At 44.6% G+C, this 14,856-nt stretch overlaps 1 protein-coding gene across 2 annotated transcripts in view; it reads left to right on the top strand.

Moving 5' to 3' along the window:
- FAP (fibroblast activation protein alpha) overlaps positions 1-14,856 on the top strand; it is an 830,211-nt gene that overhangs the window by 674,997 nt on the left and 140,358 nt on the right. For both annotated transcript variants that reach the window (XM_086956603.1, XM_086956604.1), the window contains one exon: positions 14,235-14,334. In XM_086956603.1, coding sequence (XP_086812729.1) covers positions 14,235-14,334 — 100 coding nt within the window. The remainder of the gene's footprint in view (positions 1-14,234; positions 14,335-14,856) is intronic.

Genomic DNA, 14,856 nt, shown 5'->3' on the forward strand with positions numbered 1-14,856 from the left:
TGTGCGTATCAGCACAAAGATCATGCCAGTTGAAGGATTGCTTTTGAAATTGATATGTAGACAAATGTCAATCTCTACATTGGTGTCGAGCCATTTTAATGTTTGGGAGCACTAATGTTTGTATGCCCGTTGACCTTTACACCCTTCCATTAAATAATTTCAATGCAAGCAACTTTATGATCACCACATGGACAAGGGACAAATTTCAAGTAAATAAGTGATTCTGTAATTTGCAGTGATCCATAGCAAGACACTCTCTCCAGCGCCCTGATGAAGAAATGCCACTGACGTCACTGACCACACAACGCTTCTTCCAAATCCAAAATAAAGCTTTGGTAATAGGACCCACAAAGTATTAGGGTGAGATAACCTACAAGCGAGGAAGAACATGAGTCAGCTTTCAGCAACAGTAGGTGTACTGTTGTAAAAGAGAACATTTGCGCCTATATTGTATTTTATAAGAAAATAAGGGGCATATTAGCAACGGCCAGTCGCTGGCCTTCCTTAGCGATAATTAGATTATCTGCAGGCTATCTCTGCTTTTTATCTGGTAGCGCGTAATTAACAAGGCGTTACTCCAGGGTGATAAAAATTTCAGAGATAGCGAGGTTATCTCCCTTTTGCAGGGAACAGCGGCCCAAAGGGTCGTATCAGCACAATCCACCCCTCTATGTTAGGGGTGGCTAAGTCAAGAATTTAGCAGAAGTTTGTTTTTGGAGAAAACAGCAGTTTTCTCCAAAAACTAAAGTCTGCTAAAATGCTAGGGCATCCTTGCTGATAGCGCAAAGCCACGCTATTGATGTCCTGACATGTAGTGTATGTCAGGAACGCCCACTTTGCATCTCATTAGAGATGCAAAGGTAGGCGTAGTGCAAAAGGGTGCTAACATAGGATTATGCATGTTACCACCCTCTTGTAAAAAGGGCGATATTTTTATCTCCGCTTTTTGGGCTTTTTAAGCCAAAAAAGCGTAAATAAAGCCCTTGTAAATATGCCCCTACATTTTAAAGATAATAATACTTAAAAAAATACTCCGACTATTACTATGCCAACAGCTTGAGAAATAACAATGCATATTTCATAAAGGATCTAGGTGATTAGAGTAAAAAGAAATCGGGAAATGCTTACATATCTGCTTTATGATTTTTTACACGCCACTTACATTATTTTGTACATTTATGGGTCATATTTTGTGTAAGATGTTTTAAATGGCAACTTATCTGTTTTTACCAACAAACTGTGATACTTTGTATATGACTTTTCTAACTGGAGTTCTAGAATACTTAAGGCTGTGTGGAAGTCGCAGGCCATAGATATAGAGAGAACTCTTCACTGAAACATAGTGTGTAATAAAATATTATACTGCCTTTACTTAAACTGCGGTGGTTTGTGACAATGTGACTAGAAAAATACTATTGTATCTCCAGTAATGCAATATTTGAAGCACAATTCTTGTAACAGATCGTTCATACAGCAGTGTTCACCGTGACCAAAGAGCATAAACAGGTCGTTTTCGACAAGCAATCTTAGGACCATAATGTAATCTGACCTTTAACATTTAGACATATGTGATCATTAACTTTGACGCAAGGTGACTCAGGGATGTTGAAAGTCATAGCTGTGCAGTAATGCAGGAAAGCACCGATCTTCACAGCACATTATTGATGCTTGATTCCACTGAGTCGAGCATAAAGCATTCACATCTCGAAGTGTCATATATTTCTTTTGATTGGATGGATTCAGAACTCCAGATTCACATGTTTTGATTTTACAGTTCGCCACAGATGCACCAGAGGCGTAAAGCACAATGATGGGGGTCTCTGCAGAATTTAAGGAGGAGCCCCCCAGTTTCGCAAATTTCATAGATACTCATTGATTTTGACCTGAATAGGGGACCCCTAAAGAGTTGAGGGGCCCCTGAAGGCTCCCCCCCCCCCACACCTCCTCCCGGCACCCAGGTACTGCTGTGGTTTTTGTTACACCCCTGAAATACACTTTATGTTTCATGTTTTATTTTATGGGTATACCCAGATTTTACCATCAGGGCATTATCCCAGTGAGTGGAAAAGAGTAACTTTGATAATGTCAGAGGGTGGTTCAAATCTAGCCAAGTTGGCAGGTAGGCATGGGCGGAAAATCCGTCCTGCTCGCGGATTTTGCGGATTTTCGGGAAATCCGCAATCCGCGAGATTTGCGAATCTCCCGCAAAATCCGCAAATCCGCGAGCAGCGGATTTTGCTCGCACTGTTCGCGTGAGTTCGCGTGAGTTCGCGCCCCGCGAATAAGTGCAAAATTGCAGAAATACGATCTTAGCAAAACTGAAAGTAACTACTTACCAGGTTCAAAAGTTCAGGCTCATCATTTGTAGCCATTTCCTGTAGTGCTTCCTGAGGGGCCCCTCCAGAGTTCAGTTGCCAGTTGAAACTATTATGTGACCCTGCTCTGAACCTCAGAATAGTTACACATATGCCACAAAGGTCCTGAATTACAGCTAAGGGAGACAAGCAGGAGCCAGGCTGGAAGTTAAAATCCATTAATCAGCCCCTAATTCATTATTGTCAGTTGGGGCAGGGCAGGTGTTGTAACTAATTTTGCAACAATGAAAGCACTTAGCAAGTGCAAAAGATCACTAATCAGGGCGCACTAAGGAAGCAGGTGCCAGCTAAAAAAATATTCTGTGACACATTAATCAGCCCCAAATTAATTCAGGTCACTTGAGGCAGGGAAGGTGTGCTTTGCTTTGCCGAAAATAATGTACACTGGACAACCAGAGGGTGTGGTGATGAAACAGAGGGTGGCATGGGTGGGCCAGAGGGTGGCATGAGTAGTCAGAGAGTGGCAGTGGTGACAGAGAGTGGCAGTGATGAAGAAGAGTGTCCCAAACAGGCTGGACACGTAGAAACAACAAGTTCGCGAAACTTGCGACCCGACAGGTAAGTTCGCAATTTGCGAAAGTGTACAAAACCCTCGCGAACTGGCAGAAACACGGGCGAACACAAAAAAAAAAATCCGCAAATTCGCGGGAATTCGCGGATTTTGCGGATTGCGAATCCGCAAATCCGCAAAATTCGCGAACGCGAGATCCGCAAAATTCGCTCATGCTTATTGGCAGGGCACCTCGCTGAAATATGCCATCTACAGAAATAAACGTAATTCATTGGAAGTTGTATTCACTGGACATTTTACCACACTTAGGTTTACTGAACAATCTAGCAGTTTGTGTGGTTTGCATTAAAAAATGAATTTCGAAATGACAGTTGGAAGTTTGAATTCGAGGGCCTTTCCCGCAATTTATTTTGCGAATGTATATTGGGTCAATCAATCAATCAATCAATCAAAGACATTTATAGAGCGCACTACTTACCCGGAGGGTCTCAAGGCGCTTGGGGGGGGGGGGGGAGGGGGTGCTGCTACTGCTCGAACAGCCAGGTCTTGAGCTTCTTCCTGAAGGAGAAGTGGTCTTGGGTCAGGCGCAGGTCGGTCGGGAGGGAGTTCCAGGTCTTGGCGGCCAGGTAGGAGAAGGACCTTCCTCCTGTTGTCGTTCTTCGGATGCGGGGGACGGCGGCGAGGGCGTGATTGGCAGATCGGAGATGGCGTTTGGGAGCGTAGAAGTTGATGCGGTTGTTGAGGTAGCTCGGCCTTGATCGTGTAGGGGTTTGTGTGCGTGGGAGAGGAGACGGAAGGTGATTCTTTTGTTGACGGGGAGCCAATGCAGGTCTCTCAGGTGTCCGGTGATGTGGCTGTGTCGTGGGATGTCGAGGATGAGTCTGGCTGAGGCGTTCTGGATCCGCTGGAGTCTCTTCTGGAGCTTGGCGCTGGTTCCGGCGTAGAGGGCGTTGCTGTAGTCCAGTTGGCTGGTGACGAGGGCCTGGGTGACCGTCTTCCTGGTCTCGGTGGGGATCCACCGGAAGATCTTCCGTAACATGCGCAGGATGTTGAAGCACGACGAGGAGACGGCGTTGACTTGTCTGGTCATGGAGAGGGAGGAGTCCAGGATGACGCCCAGGTTCCGTGCGTGGTCCGTCGGTTTGGGTGCAGTGCCCAGGGCGGGGGGCCACCAAGAGTCGTCCCAGGCGGAGGGCGAGGAGCCCAGGATGAGGACCTCCATCTTGTCTGAGTTCAGTTTCAGGCGGCTGGTCGTCATCCACTCGGCTACGTGTTTCATCCCTTCGTGAAGGTTGGCTCTGGCGGCGGCGGGGTCGTTGGTCAGGGAGAGGATCAGCTGGGTGTCGTCGGCGTAGGAGATGATGTTGAGGTTGTGTTGGCGTGCGATGACCGCGAGGGGGCTCATGTAGACGTTGAAGAGGGTGGGGCTCAGCGAGGATCCTTGAGGGATGCCGCAGATGACTTCGGTGGCCTCTGACTTGTACGGTGGTAGTCAGACTCTCTGTGTTCTTCCGTCGAGGAAGGAGATGATCCACTCCAGTGCACTCTCCTGGATTCCGACGTTGCTGAGGCGCTGCACTAGGGTGCGGTGGCAGACAGTGTCTGGGTGACTGTCTTTTCTTGATCATCCAAGTCGCCCATGATTGACTTCTTTCTAGCCCTGGCCTAAATTCCTGTGTTTCTGCCCTTTGTGATTCTTCTTCCCCTACATGTTTGCTCCTGCTTCGTCTCATTATGCTCGCTTTGCCTATGTCCTTAGTGTTCAAATAGTTTAGTTTCACCTTTCTGTTTTCTTAGGGATCTACTTTCTTCTTCCTTGATACCCATTTACCCTTGAATATGTTGACACTGAGTGCATCAGTAACCCCTATGGATAGTCCTATTTTCACTTTCTCACTTCCTCTGGCTGCTGCTCCTTTAGCTCTTCAATTATCTTCCAATCGTGGGTGTGTATTGAGAAATAAATCACTGCCTCTGTGTCGTTCTACACAATAGGGAAAAGCTTTCTATCTATTTCTTTTGTTTCTCTCTGCTTATAGATTATTTCTTACAAAATCTGTACAATATTTTCAAAGTTAAGGAAGATTCTTTGCCTCGGTGGTACATCTGTGCTGCTTGCTTACTTGAGGAGGGATGGTCTTAGATGAAGTTTTGCACCTACCAACAGGTGAGGCGGTACTTGTCTAGACGCCTTGCTTGGTTACATGTCTTTGGCACCCACACTTTGGCAGCATTTCTGCGGCCATAGTTACCGGGAAGAGTGTTCCACTGCCTTCTTGTCATACCAACGCACAGCCGAACTCCTTAAGAGGTAGGCATGGCTAGCCTTATTTATGGTCTTTTCAAAGTGATGGCTTTTCAAAAGGTTGTTGCCTAAGGTTCCCAAACCAAGATGGCATTGATCTTTTTCCTGTGATGTCATTTCCAGTTTAGATAATATTTAGGGAGAAATAGACAAGAAATGGATGCATTGCACCCCATTTCTTTCATTATTCCTTTATTTTCCATAGTATTCATCGTACCTTGAGACTATGTTTGTCCTCGATTTTTGCTCCAATTTTCCTGCAGCTAAATTACATATGGATTCCTTCTTTCTGGAAGATCCTTGCTGGGTTCTCCTCTCGGCCCTAATACTTGGAACGTTTGATGCTGTGCTGCTATTGAATCAAGAACTATGAAAAATGGCAAGGAGGTTGTTTCGCCCTTCGTGGGTTTTCCTCCTCTTAATGATACTCTTGACACCTTGACTGTGTATATTAAATGCAGGGTGGCACCGTGGGTATGAGAGGAGTCATCCTTTCCTTGGGTAGTCTTTAAGGAAACTTGACAGAACTTTACAGTTTCCCTGTCTTTGATACTCGTACATATTTATTTAACTGACATTTTTTTCAGACCTTTCTTTAAAGTGACCAAGTTGTCCCTGAATTCAGTAGCCTTGAGTTAAATTAAATTGTGGCTATCACAGTTTATAAGAAAAATCTGTCCTGTGGAAAGTGGGCAAAACGCTGGAAAAAACCTTCCCCTTTTTTCAGCCAATGAACTATCTAGGTCCCGAATATATCACTCAACTTACTAGCTTGTGAGCCATCATTTAAAAAAGCAGTCCTCAGTTTTCCAGCTACTACCTCATCTCCTTCTTTTCCTTCTTTTCAAACATTCTGCAGGCTTAATGTTTAACAGTCTCACCCACAGCTTCATAAAGACTGATACAGCCTTCTGGAGCCCACTGATGGCACACCAGCAAAACATGACTCATTCATTTTACGTATTACATTTCAACAAGGTTTCACAACATATTGCCACATTTACAGTGGCCTCTCCATGGCCATTCATATCTGGTTTACCCCTGTGCAATACTAGTCCTATAAGCACCTATTCCATCTGCTGACAAGCAAATGAAACCTTGAACGAGTACTATTTCAAAACTCACACACTGATTTGTGTCTTCTCGAACACATGGCCTTGAAAAAATCAGTTCTTTCATCGTATCCACAACTGTCACAATTATTTTTGGTTCCCATCGTCACGAAGCACAACAATTACTGTGATTTGGCTTTAACTTCATCATTCAAATTCCTTCGGGGGAAGGAAAATGTCTCCCCTAGTCTAATAGAGTTTGTCTGAGTTTCTAGGATTACGTTGTTATAAATACTCAATTTCCCCCTTAGGTTGGTAGCTCCTACAGTCTCATGTTAATCAATAGCCCCCCAGTCTTTGACCTCTGATTTTCAAGCCTTTCAAACTGACCTAAAATGCTGAGGGCCATATTCACAAGGACTTATCTCCGAATTATCCCCACTTTAAGGCATCAAAAGTGGTGACAGAATTAACACCCCATTCACAAGCTGGTGCAACCTGCAGACAACACCAGTATTCCCGCGATAACTGCCCCCAAATTTATCTCCATGTGGACACCACCAACTAACACTAATGAGATGCAGAGTAGGCGTTCCTGTGCAAAAACACACGAGAAAACCCCAACACCACATTGACAACAAACAGCCAGATCTGTGAAGTGAAGCAAAAACAGGGTTTAACCTGCAGTAGCGACAGGGATTTTACTCCTGCCTTTTGCTGGTGTTAAGCAGGACAACTACCTTCAGCATGGAAGGGAACATAGCCAAGAGCCTTTTAAGATGCAGTTATTCCAGATGGAAGGTGTCTGCCTAAGTTTGCACCACTAAAATGACAGTATTTTTGGTTTAGACTTCGAGGAAGCTGTTTGCCACGGTCACCATGCTGCCAGTCTCACAGTGACACCTGCTTTCAGCAGGGGCAGTGTTGGGCCGGGAGCCAAACGTAGTGATGATGGGAGTTTTCAGCTGATAATTGGCCATTCACAACGTATCCCCAGCTAACGCAGGATTTTTAATTCGCCATCGCGATGATTAGTACGTGGGTTTTGACACCCCTATAGCCATGTACCGCGGTCTTGAAAATAACCTGCTAACATGGCGATATTAATCAGGGTTAGGCAGCGTTCACTTTTCTTGCGATGACTGACGATGGCGATAGTTATCGCCCGTCTTTGTGAATATCCCCTTGAGTTTTAGACAAACCTTCCATTTGTGTTTTTTAATGTTCTCCCCATCTTGGTAACCCACTTTTACACAATAGTTCTTATAAAGTGCAGCACGTGCAGTTAAGAGCGGTGGGGCTGGGTTGGGGAGGGGTGGGTGGAATCGGCAGATGACCACGATTGAAAAAAAAAAAGAAAGAATTAATTTTTGCTCGTCGTCTTTCGAAATCCACCCCCAACCCGACCTCACCACTCTTACCTGCACCGGCCGCTGCTGGTACTTATTATCTAATAAGCAAAATCTCAAATGCAATCATTCTTCTGTCAACAAGGATTTCTAGTGTATATTCTCCAGTGATGACATCAAAATTCACACATACCTCACATGATCTGACTGGATTTTCAACAGGGTGCACACCAAGCATGGGGGACGTTTTTTAACTACTCTTTGGGCACTACAGACTTCACCAGTTCAGATAAGGAACCAAGAGGGTCTGGAGTACCACCTTATTTAGTTTACCCATTAGTGCAATATTGCAACAAAGTCAACAAATGGAAACACTTGACCCAAAGTAAACTATACACTACAACTATAAAGTAATTGCCTCAGAAAGCCAGTGCTGGGACATCCAGTAAATGGTAGATGAGCACTGCACACGGGTTTGACCCAAAATGTATAATATTAAACTTTAGTGTAACATGTATCTTCCGGATATACGATTTTAGTCATGGACAAACCAGTCATCTGTTAAAGAGAAAATATATATATATATATTTCTAAACTCAGACATTGTGTTGCCAAATGGAGAACGCAGTTCAGTAATCCTTTATTTGGCGTGCCAGGCCATAAAAAACAAAGACACAACACTGCAAATCATAATAATACGCCATCATTAAAAGAGAATTCCATAATTGAAAAATCAAATGAATACAATTCATTAAACAGCAAAGTTTCGCAATCGATGAATATCATCAAACAAAAATAAATACATAAGATGATCATAAAAGTGATTAAATGGTGAACTCACATGAAGATCCAGGACACTGTCACTTATATGTAAGTTCTTCAAAATTAATTGCTGTGTTATTTTGGGGTGCCTCAAACATACTCCTATCCCATGAGCAACAAGTGCCCAAAACTCCATCCATAGAGAGAGTGTTTATTCTGGTACTTTCTGGTTTTGTAGAAGGTTTGTCTCCACTTGAACGTGGAATTGGGCTAAAAAGCTGCAGGAAGATAAGGTTCTCATTTTTTGCTTGATCCAATGTCTGATTTTGATGATCCATGTTTATTGCATTACGCCTTCTCTATATGGAAGTTAGTGCAATTGGGAACAGAATTGATTAGGGTGCTATGGAATTTCCCTCTCCCTCATAACTCACTCACTCATTTGTTTACTGGCTCATTTCCTACCACTCACTGCGAAAATGCTCTTAACACTGCTGTCTAACCACTATTTGTATTCATAGTTTTAGTATCTAATATCTTTGTAGTCTTAAGGAAGAGTGCAAATCTAAAACATGGGCTGAATGAGGTACTCAGTTATGCAAACTAGAACATGTGGCCTCTGATTGAGTAAGATTTGCCAGTATGTTCAAGAGAACACCAGTGTCTCACCAAATTACAAGTACAGTGCTGGCCTCTCTGTTCCCTAAAAACTCATTTAGAAGCCTTATTTCTTTATGCTTATGGCTAGCTGTGTCAAACCTACCATTTTTGATCCTATATATTTGTGGATTTTACTCAAGGGATTTCTCTAAAAAACAACCATCCTCAGGTTCATCATAAAGAAACTGATAGTACTTTTCACTCTAGTTGTGTACCACAACTTTGATGATGAAGTCCTACTCCATCACCACTCTGAGGGAGCAGATGTTTTTACTCCTTCTTCGCCTTCCATCAATTTCCTATCAGGCAATTTTCAATTACTCAGACTGTGCCTCTTTAGCTCACACTCCTGTGAAGTCATGTGTGGTAATCCATAAGATCCCCGTGAGACAGTACTTTTTAGTATTTAACACTAGCCCACTCCACAATGAAGACTGCAGGGGAAAATAACCTTCTCTGCAACTCGTGTTTATGATGCCCAGCTCTATCTGTGCGTTATGAACATGAAGAAACAATACTAGGCCTGAGAACATGCCCAACTGACATCAATGCAAGGATTTCCTGAGAATGAAGCAAAAGAAAAGCCTTCACAATGGGCGCATCTTTGTCCTTCATCGCCCGAGTCCTGTTAATCATCAAAGGCCAACCATTTACTCTGTGCGAAATGTGTAGGAGCCACCATCCACTGCTAATGTATCATTTATGCTTAGATTGGCACGAAGTTAGGCATACTCTCCCTCCCCCATTCCTGTAGCCTTTTCTGAGCCATGCTCCCTCCAATCACTCTCAGTACTTTATTTATTTATTTTATTTATAAGTTTTGTATAGCGCTAGCTGGACCCGAGGATATCAGAGCGCTTCACAGCAAGTACAATTATGCGCCTTACCAGCGGAGGCAGAATCCACAGCTTATAAACTTAAGAGCATTATATACAAAATTACCATACAGTTCTTGAGGTCAAACCGGAGGGTCGCGTCTGAGGGGTTTGATACAGAGGAGTTAGTTTGCTGATAGCGAGAGGGGTGTCTATCAAGTAGGATGAGGTGTGGTTGGAGATCCCGGCGGTTATAGTTCTGAGACGACTATTTTTCGACCACAACGAGGTTGTGGTGCGGTGTCGAACTCTTTCCGGAGTATCTTGTGTTCTTCTCACTAAGTTCAAGAGCGCTCTAGGAAGAGGGCTTTGAGTAGGGTCTTGAATTTCGGGAAAGAGGTGGTCGTTCTAATTTGGGGGGGATGGAGTTCCAGATCTTAGGTTCATTTCCTGCAAAGGATTTATTTGAGGTTTTGTGTTTCCGAGATTTCAATGGAATGATAAGGAGCGTGTTGGAACTTCTGAGATTTCTGGACGGCCAGCCCTTTTGAGTTTGGCAGCCAGGTATTCTGGTTTGCCTGTGTGAAGGGCTTTGTGCGTAAGGCATGCTGTTCGGAAGCTGGCTCATTGTTCAATTGGTAGTCATTTCAGCTCCTTGAGTGCGGGAGAGATGTGATCGAATTTCTTGGTTCCTGTGATCATTCTTTCTGCGGCATTGAGGGTGGTTTTCAGGGGACCTCGGTGAGAGTTAGCTGTCACGGTCAGGGCTGCGATTCCATAGTCAATTCTGGAGAGCACCAGTGCCTGGGCGGCCTGTTGAAGGTCTTTCGGGGGAAGGAAGGGTTTTATTTTGTATAGAAGTTTCAGATTAAGAAACCCGCTTTTGGCAGATCTAGAGATGTGTTTTTTCATGTCTTGTTTGGGGTCCAGGGTGACACCTACAGACTTCACTGAGTCCGTTGGCGTGAGGGTGCCATTGAGGGCGTCAACGGCTTTAAGCCATTCTTCGATTTGGGGGGGTTCGTCTCTGTTGGAGATGAATAGAACTTCAGTTTTCTCGTGATTAAGTTTAAGGTGTTTCAATGAGAGCCATTGTTGGACCTCTTTGAGCGTGCCATTTAGTCTGTGCATGTCGTCGATGGAGGTGGTTTCCAGATAGAGCTGAGTGTCATCCGCATAGAGGTGGAAGGGGATGTGGGAATTCCTGAGTAGTGTGGTGAGGGGTTCCATGTAGATGTTGAAGAGTTGGGGAGAAAGTACTGACCCTTGTGGAACTCCTCTGATGACGGGCAGTGGGTCGGATTCAAAGTTTTTAATTTTTATTCTTTGTGAGCGATTGTGTTGAAAGGAGGAGAACCAGTTTAGGACCGTCATTTCAATGCCTGCTCTTTCTTGAAGGACTTTGAGGAGCAGGGTGTGATCAACTGTATCAAAAGCGGCCAATAAGTCTATGAAAATGAGAAGGCAGCATTCGTCTGAGTCAAGTGATTTGTGTAGATCGTCCATGACGTTTAGGATTGCGTTTCAGTGCTGCATCCCTTTCTGAATCCCGATTGGTGTGGTTCTAGTAGCTTGATGTTCTCCAAGTCTTGGGTTAGCTGTGGAAGAACACATCTTTCTAGAATTTTGGATAAGAGAGGTAGGTTCGATACGGGTGTAAAGTTGTTCATATCCTCAGTGTCTAGTCCTGTTTTTTTTAGTAGCGGCATGACTTGGCCGACCTTGAGGCAGCCTGGGATAGTTTCCTGAGCTCAGAGAGTTGTTGATGATCTTGCACCAAATTGGGGCTAAGATAAGCTTCAGGTCTTTGGCCTGGCTGGTGGGAAGCTGGTCTAGGGAGTGGGATGACGGTTTGGTGTTGGTGATCAGATTGACTATCTCTGCTTCCTGAATGGGGGTAAAGACAGACCAGTGAGTGGGTGGGTTCACTGGGGCGCTGACCTTAATTGCTGGCGTCTTGGTCTCCCTATGAGAGGAGGGATTTGTGCTGAGAGACATCGATCTTGGCGATTTTTTTGTTGAAAAAGATGGCAAAGTTGTCACATTGTTCTTTGGAAGCCACTAAATCAGATCACATTGGTATGGATGTTTGGCTTCTGATGATGTTAAAGAGTTCTTTGGGTCGTTTTTTTGCATTGTCTAAAGCGGAGCAGAAGAAAGATGTCTATTTGTTCTTGATGTGCTTATTGTAGTTTCTGCGTGCTGCCTTGAGTTGATCACGGTGGAGGGAGGAGGGATTGCTCCTCCAGATTCTTTCTAGGGTTCTAAGATGTCTTCTTTCATCATTGATGTCAGAGGTGAACCAAGATCTGGAGGGGGTGCTTCTGAGTTTTAATTTCAGGAGCGCCAGGCAGCCCAAGGTAGACATCATGTTGGAATGGTAGAGAGAGGTGAGTTCTGTGGTTGAGAGGTGCTGCGCCCTGCTCGGGAGGAGCGTGCTCAGTCCTTCTTCAAGGTTGGCCCACAGGACTTGAGCTGTGTTCTGACCCACCTGGGAGGAGCTTGTTTAGGGGGTTGAGTTAGGGGTGGTTGGTTGATATGGAAAAGAATAATGTGATGATCTGACCAGTCTACTGGTCAATAATCAATAATCAATAGTAATAGTGTTTTTGTCCAAAATGATTGCGTCAAGGATCGCTCCTCTTTGGTGCGTTTCTTCTGAGCAGTGTTGTACCAGATCGTTTTCTAGCAGGAGGCTGTTAAGAGATTGGATGAGCGGGTTATTTGTTTCAGTCCATCTTATGTTGAGATCGCCCAGAATTATGCTGTTGGCGTTGTTTAGCGCGCAGTGGGTGATTAAGTCAGAGAGCTGCGCTCCAAATTCTTTTGAATTGCCTGGAAGGTGGTACAAGAGATGGCAGAGTATCGATCTGCTCGTGCAAGATTTGATGTTGATTGAAAGGCATTCTAAGGAGCTATAAGACACGGTGAGCTTTCTGTGATAGAGAAGTTACTTTTATGAATGATAGCTAAGCCTCCGCCTCTCTGCTTATGTCTATCTTTGTGGGTTATTGTAAATCCTGGCGGCACCAGCATGTCCATGATGGGGCCGGACAAGGTGTTGAGCCAGGTTTCCGTGATGAAAGCTACATCTAGGTCATGGGAGAGGATAGCTTCTTCTAATTCTGTTGCATGTTTGAAAGCAGATCTGCTGTTATGAGCATGCATTTGATGAGGGGTTCTTCTTCGGACCTTGACTTGCTGGGTTGGGCTCTGGTTAGGGAGGTTAGGTGTGCTGGGGGTCTAGGGATACTAGGGGGGATGTTCCCTACCCACTCCCGTAATTACTTGAATCGAGGACTTGGGTGAGGATTTCAATGGGGGTCCTGTGCTAAGGCAAGTGGAGTCACTTTCTGTGAGGGATGTGCGGAGTTGTGGTCAGGGTTAGCAGGGTGGTCATAAGATGAGGTGAGTGGGGTCACTTCCTGCGGGGAGAGGGTGGGTTTAGTTCTTCTTGGCCTGTCTGTTCGCATCTCGGTCCCTCGTTTAGTGTCGGGCAGACAAGATCTGGGGGGGGGGGCGGAGGTCAAATTGGAGGGAGGCGATTTGCTCGTTGTGGGCGGAGTGGGGGTAGGAGGGGCAGTGGGATTGTGGGTGGGCATACGGATTTTAGCTAGGGAGGATAGGGTTTTGTTCAGGCCTCGGACCAGGGTTTCGAGCTGAGCTTCAAGAAGGTTGAGGCGATGCAACAGGTTATTTGTGTGGGTGGGAGGGGGAAGATGGGTAATGCTCTGCTCTGGGGAGGTGTGTGCGGTCCTGTCTTGTTGGATGATGGTGGGCGAGCCGCTTGTATCATTATTTCTAATAGGGTTCAAGGGAAGTGGGGGAGCTATCTCTGTCCGCGTGTCTAGCCGTGATAGGGCTGGTTGAGGGGGGGCGTGGAGCCGTTGAGAATGGGAGTAGGGCTCCTCTCTGGTGGGCTGACTGTGGTTGGTGGTGGGGCCGGGTTAGGCGGTGGGTGGAGCCTTCACTGCGGGAGATGGTTGGCGGTAGATGGCGTTGGAAGGCAAGGGAGGGGCTTGGGGAGAGGGTGTGTGAGGGGTCCTATGTCTTGATTGTTGTTGGTGGTAAAAAAGTATGGCAATAATCTCAATCCAATGATACAGTCATACCAACAGCTCTCTGAAATTTCTGTTTTATACCACTCTTAAATACAAACATGCGTATAAGAACAAATACATTAATAAATAAAGAACAAAAAAATGGAACAAAAGTATATTGCTTTGTGCACACTGGACCCGACATATGCAGTCCATGGTTATAGATTATTTTTAAATTAACCAGCACTGCTTTTATGTGTTCTTTCATTGGCACAGTGCATCTTTAAGAACATGTTTAAAGTAATATTTAATTGCTATCTGTCAGTGTTTTATTTTGTGAAATATAGATGCCTTTTCTATTTTAGTCATATGGAGGATATGTGACCTCGATGGTTCTAGGATCCGGAAGTGGACTATTTAAATGTGGAATGGCAGTGGCTCCTGTCGCTAGCTGGGAATATTATGGTATGTATGATGCATCAGTATTAAAAATGCACTGCAATATTTCCAGTGTTCTATTTTATCAAAACACCTTTGACTGAAGGCATAGTTCAATGCTGCTACATGTAACAGAACATGCATGAATTTGCATGGCTAGTACTTTTAACAGTATCAGTCACTTCATTCTTTATTTATTGACGCCAGTCCACCCTGATGTGGGTGGCCAAAACTGTTGGGTTTGGTTATTTTCAGCAAGCTGTAGCCCTGGACAGAGCTACCGACTTCAAGGAACTGCATTTTTTAGGTTATTCTTGCAAAGTGCATATTTTGATTCTTGTGTGTTGGATTTTTATCGTTTTGGTCTTGTTTGGTTTAGATAAAGATTACATATTGTTCTAAACTGGTGTGGTGTCCATTTGTAGTGTTTTCACAGTGTTTCTGTATGTGTGAACAAATGCTTTTCACATTGCCTTCGAGATAAGCCTGTCTACACGTGCCACGCTAGCAAGGGTGTAAGCATGGGTTGTCTAAGGACATAACTTCCTT

Source organism: Lissotriton vulgaris, chromosome 2_1 (assembly GCF_964263255.1).
Source record: "Lissotriton vulgaris chromosome 2_1, aLisVul1.2, whole genome shotgun sequence".
Taxonomy (NCBI): Eukaryota; Metazoa; Chordata; class Amphibia; order Caudata; family Salamandridae; genus Lissotriton; species Lissotriton vulgaris.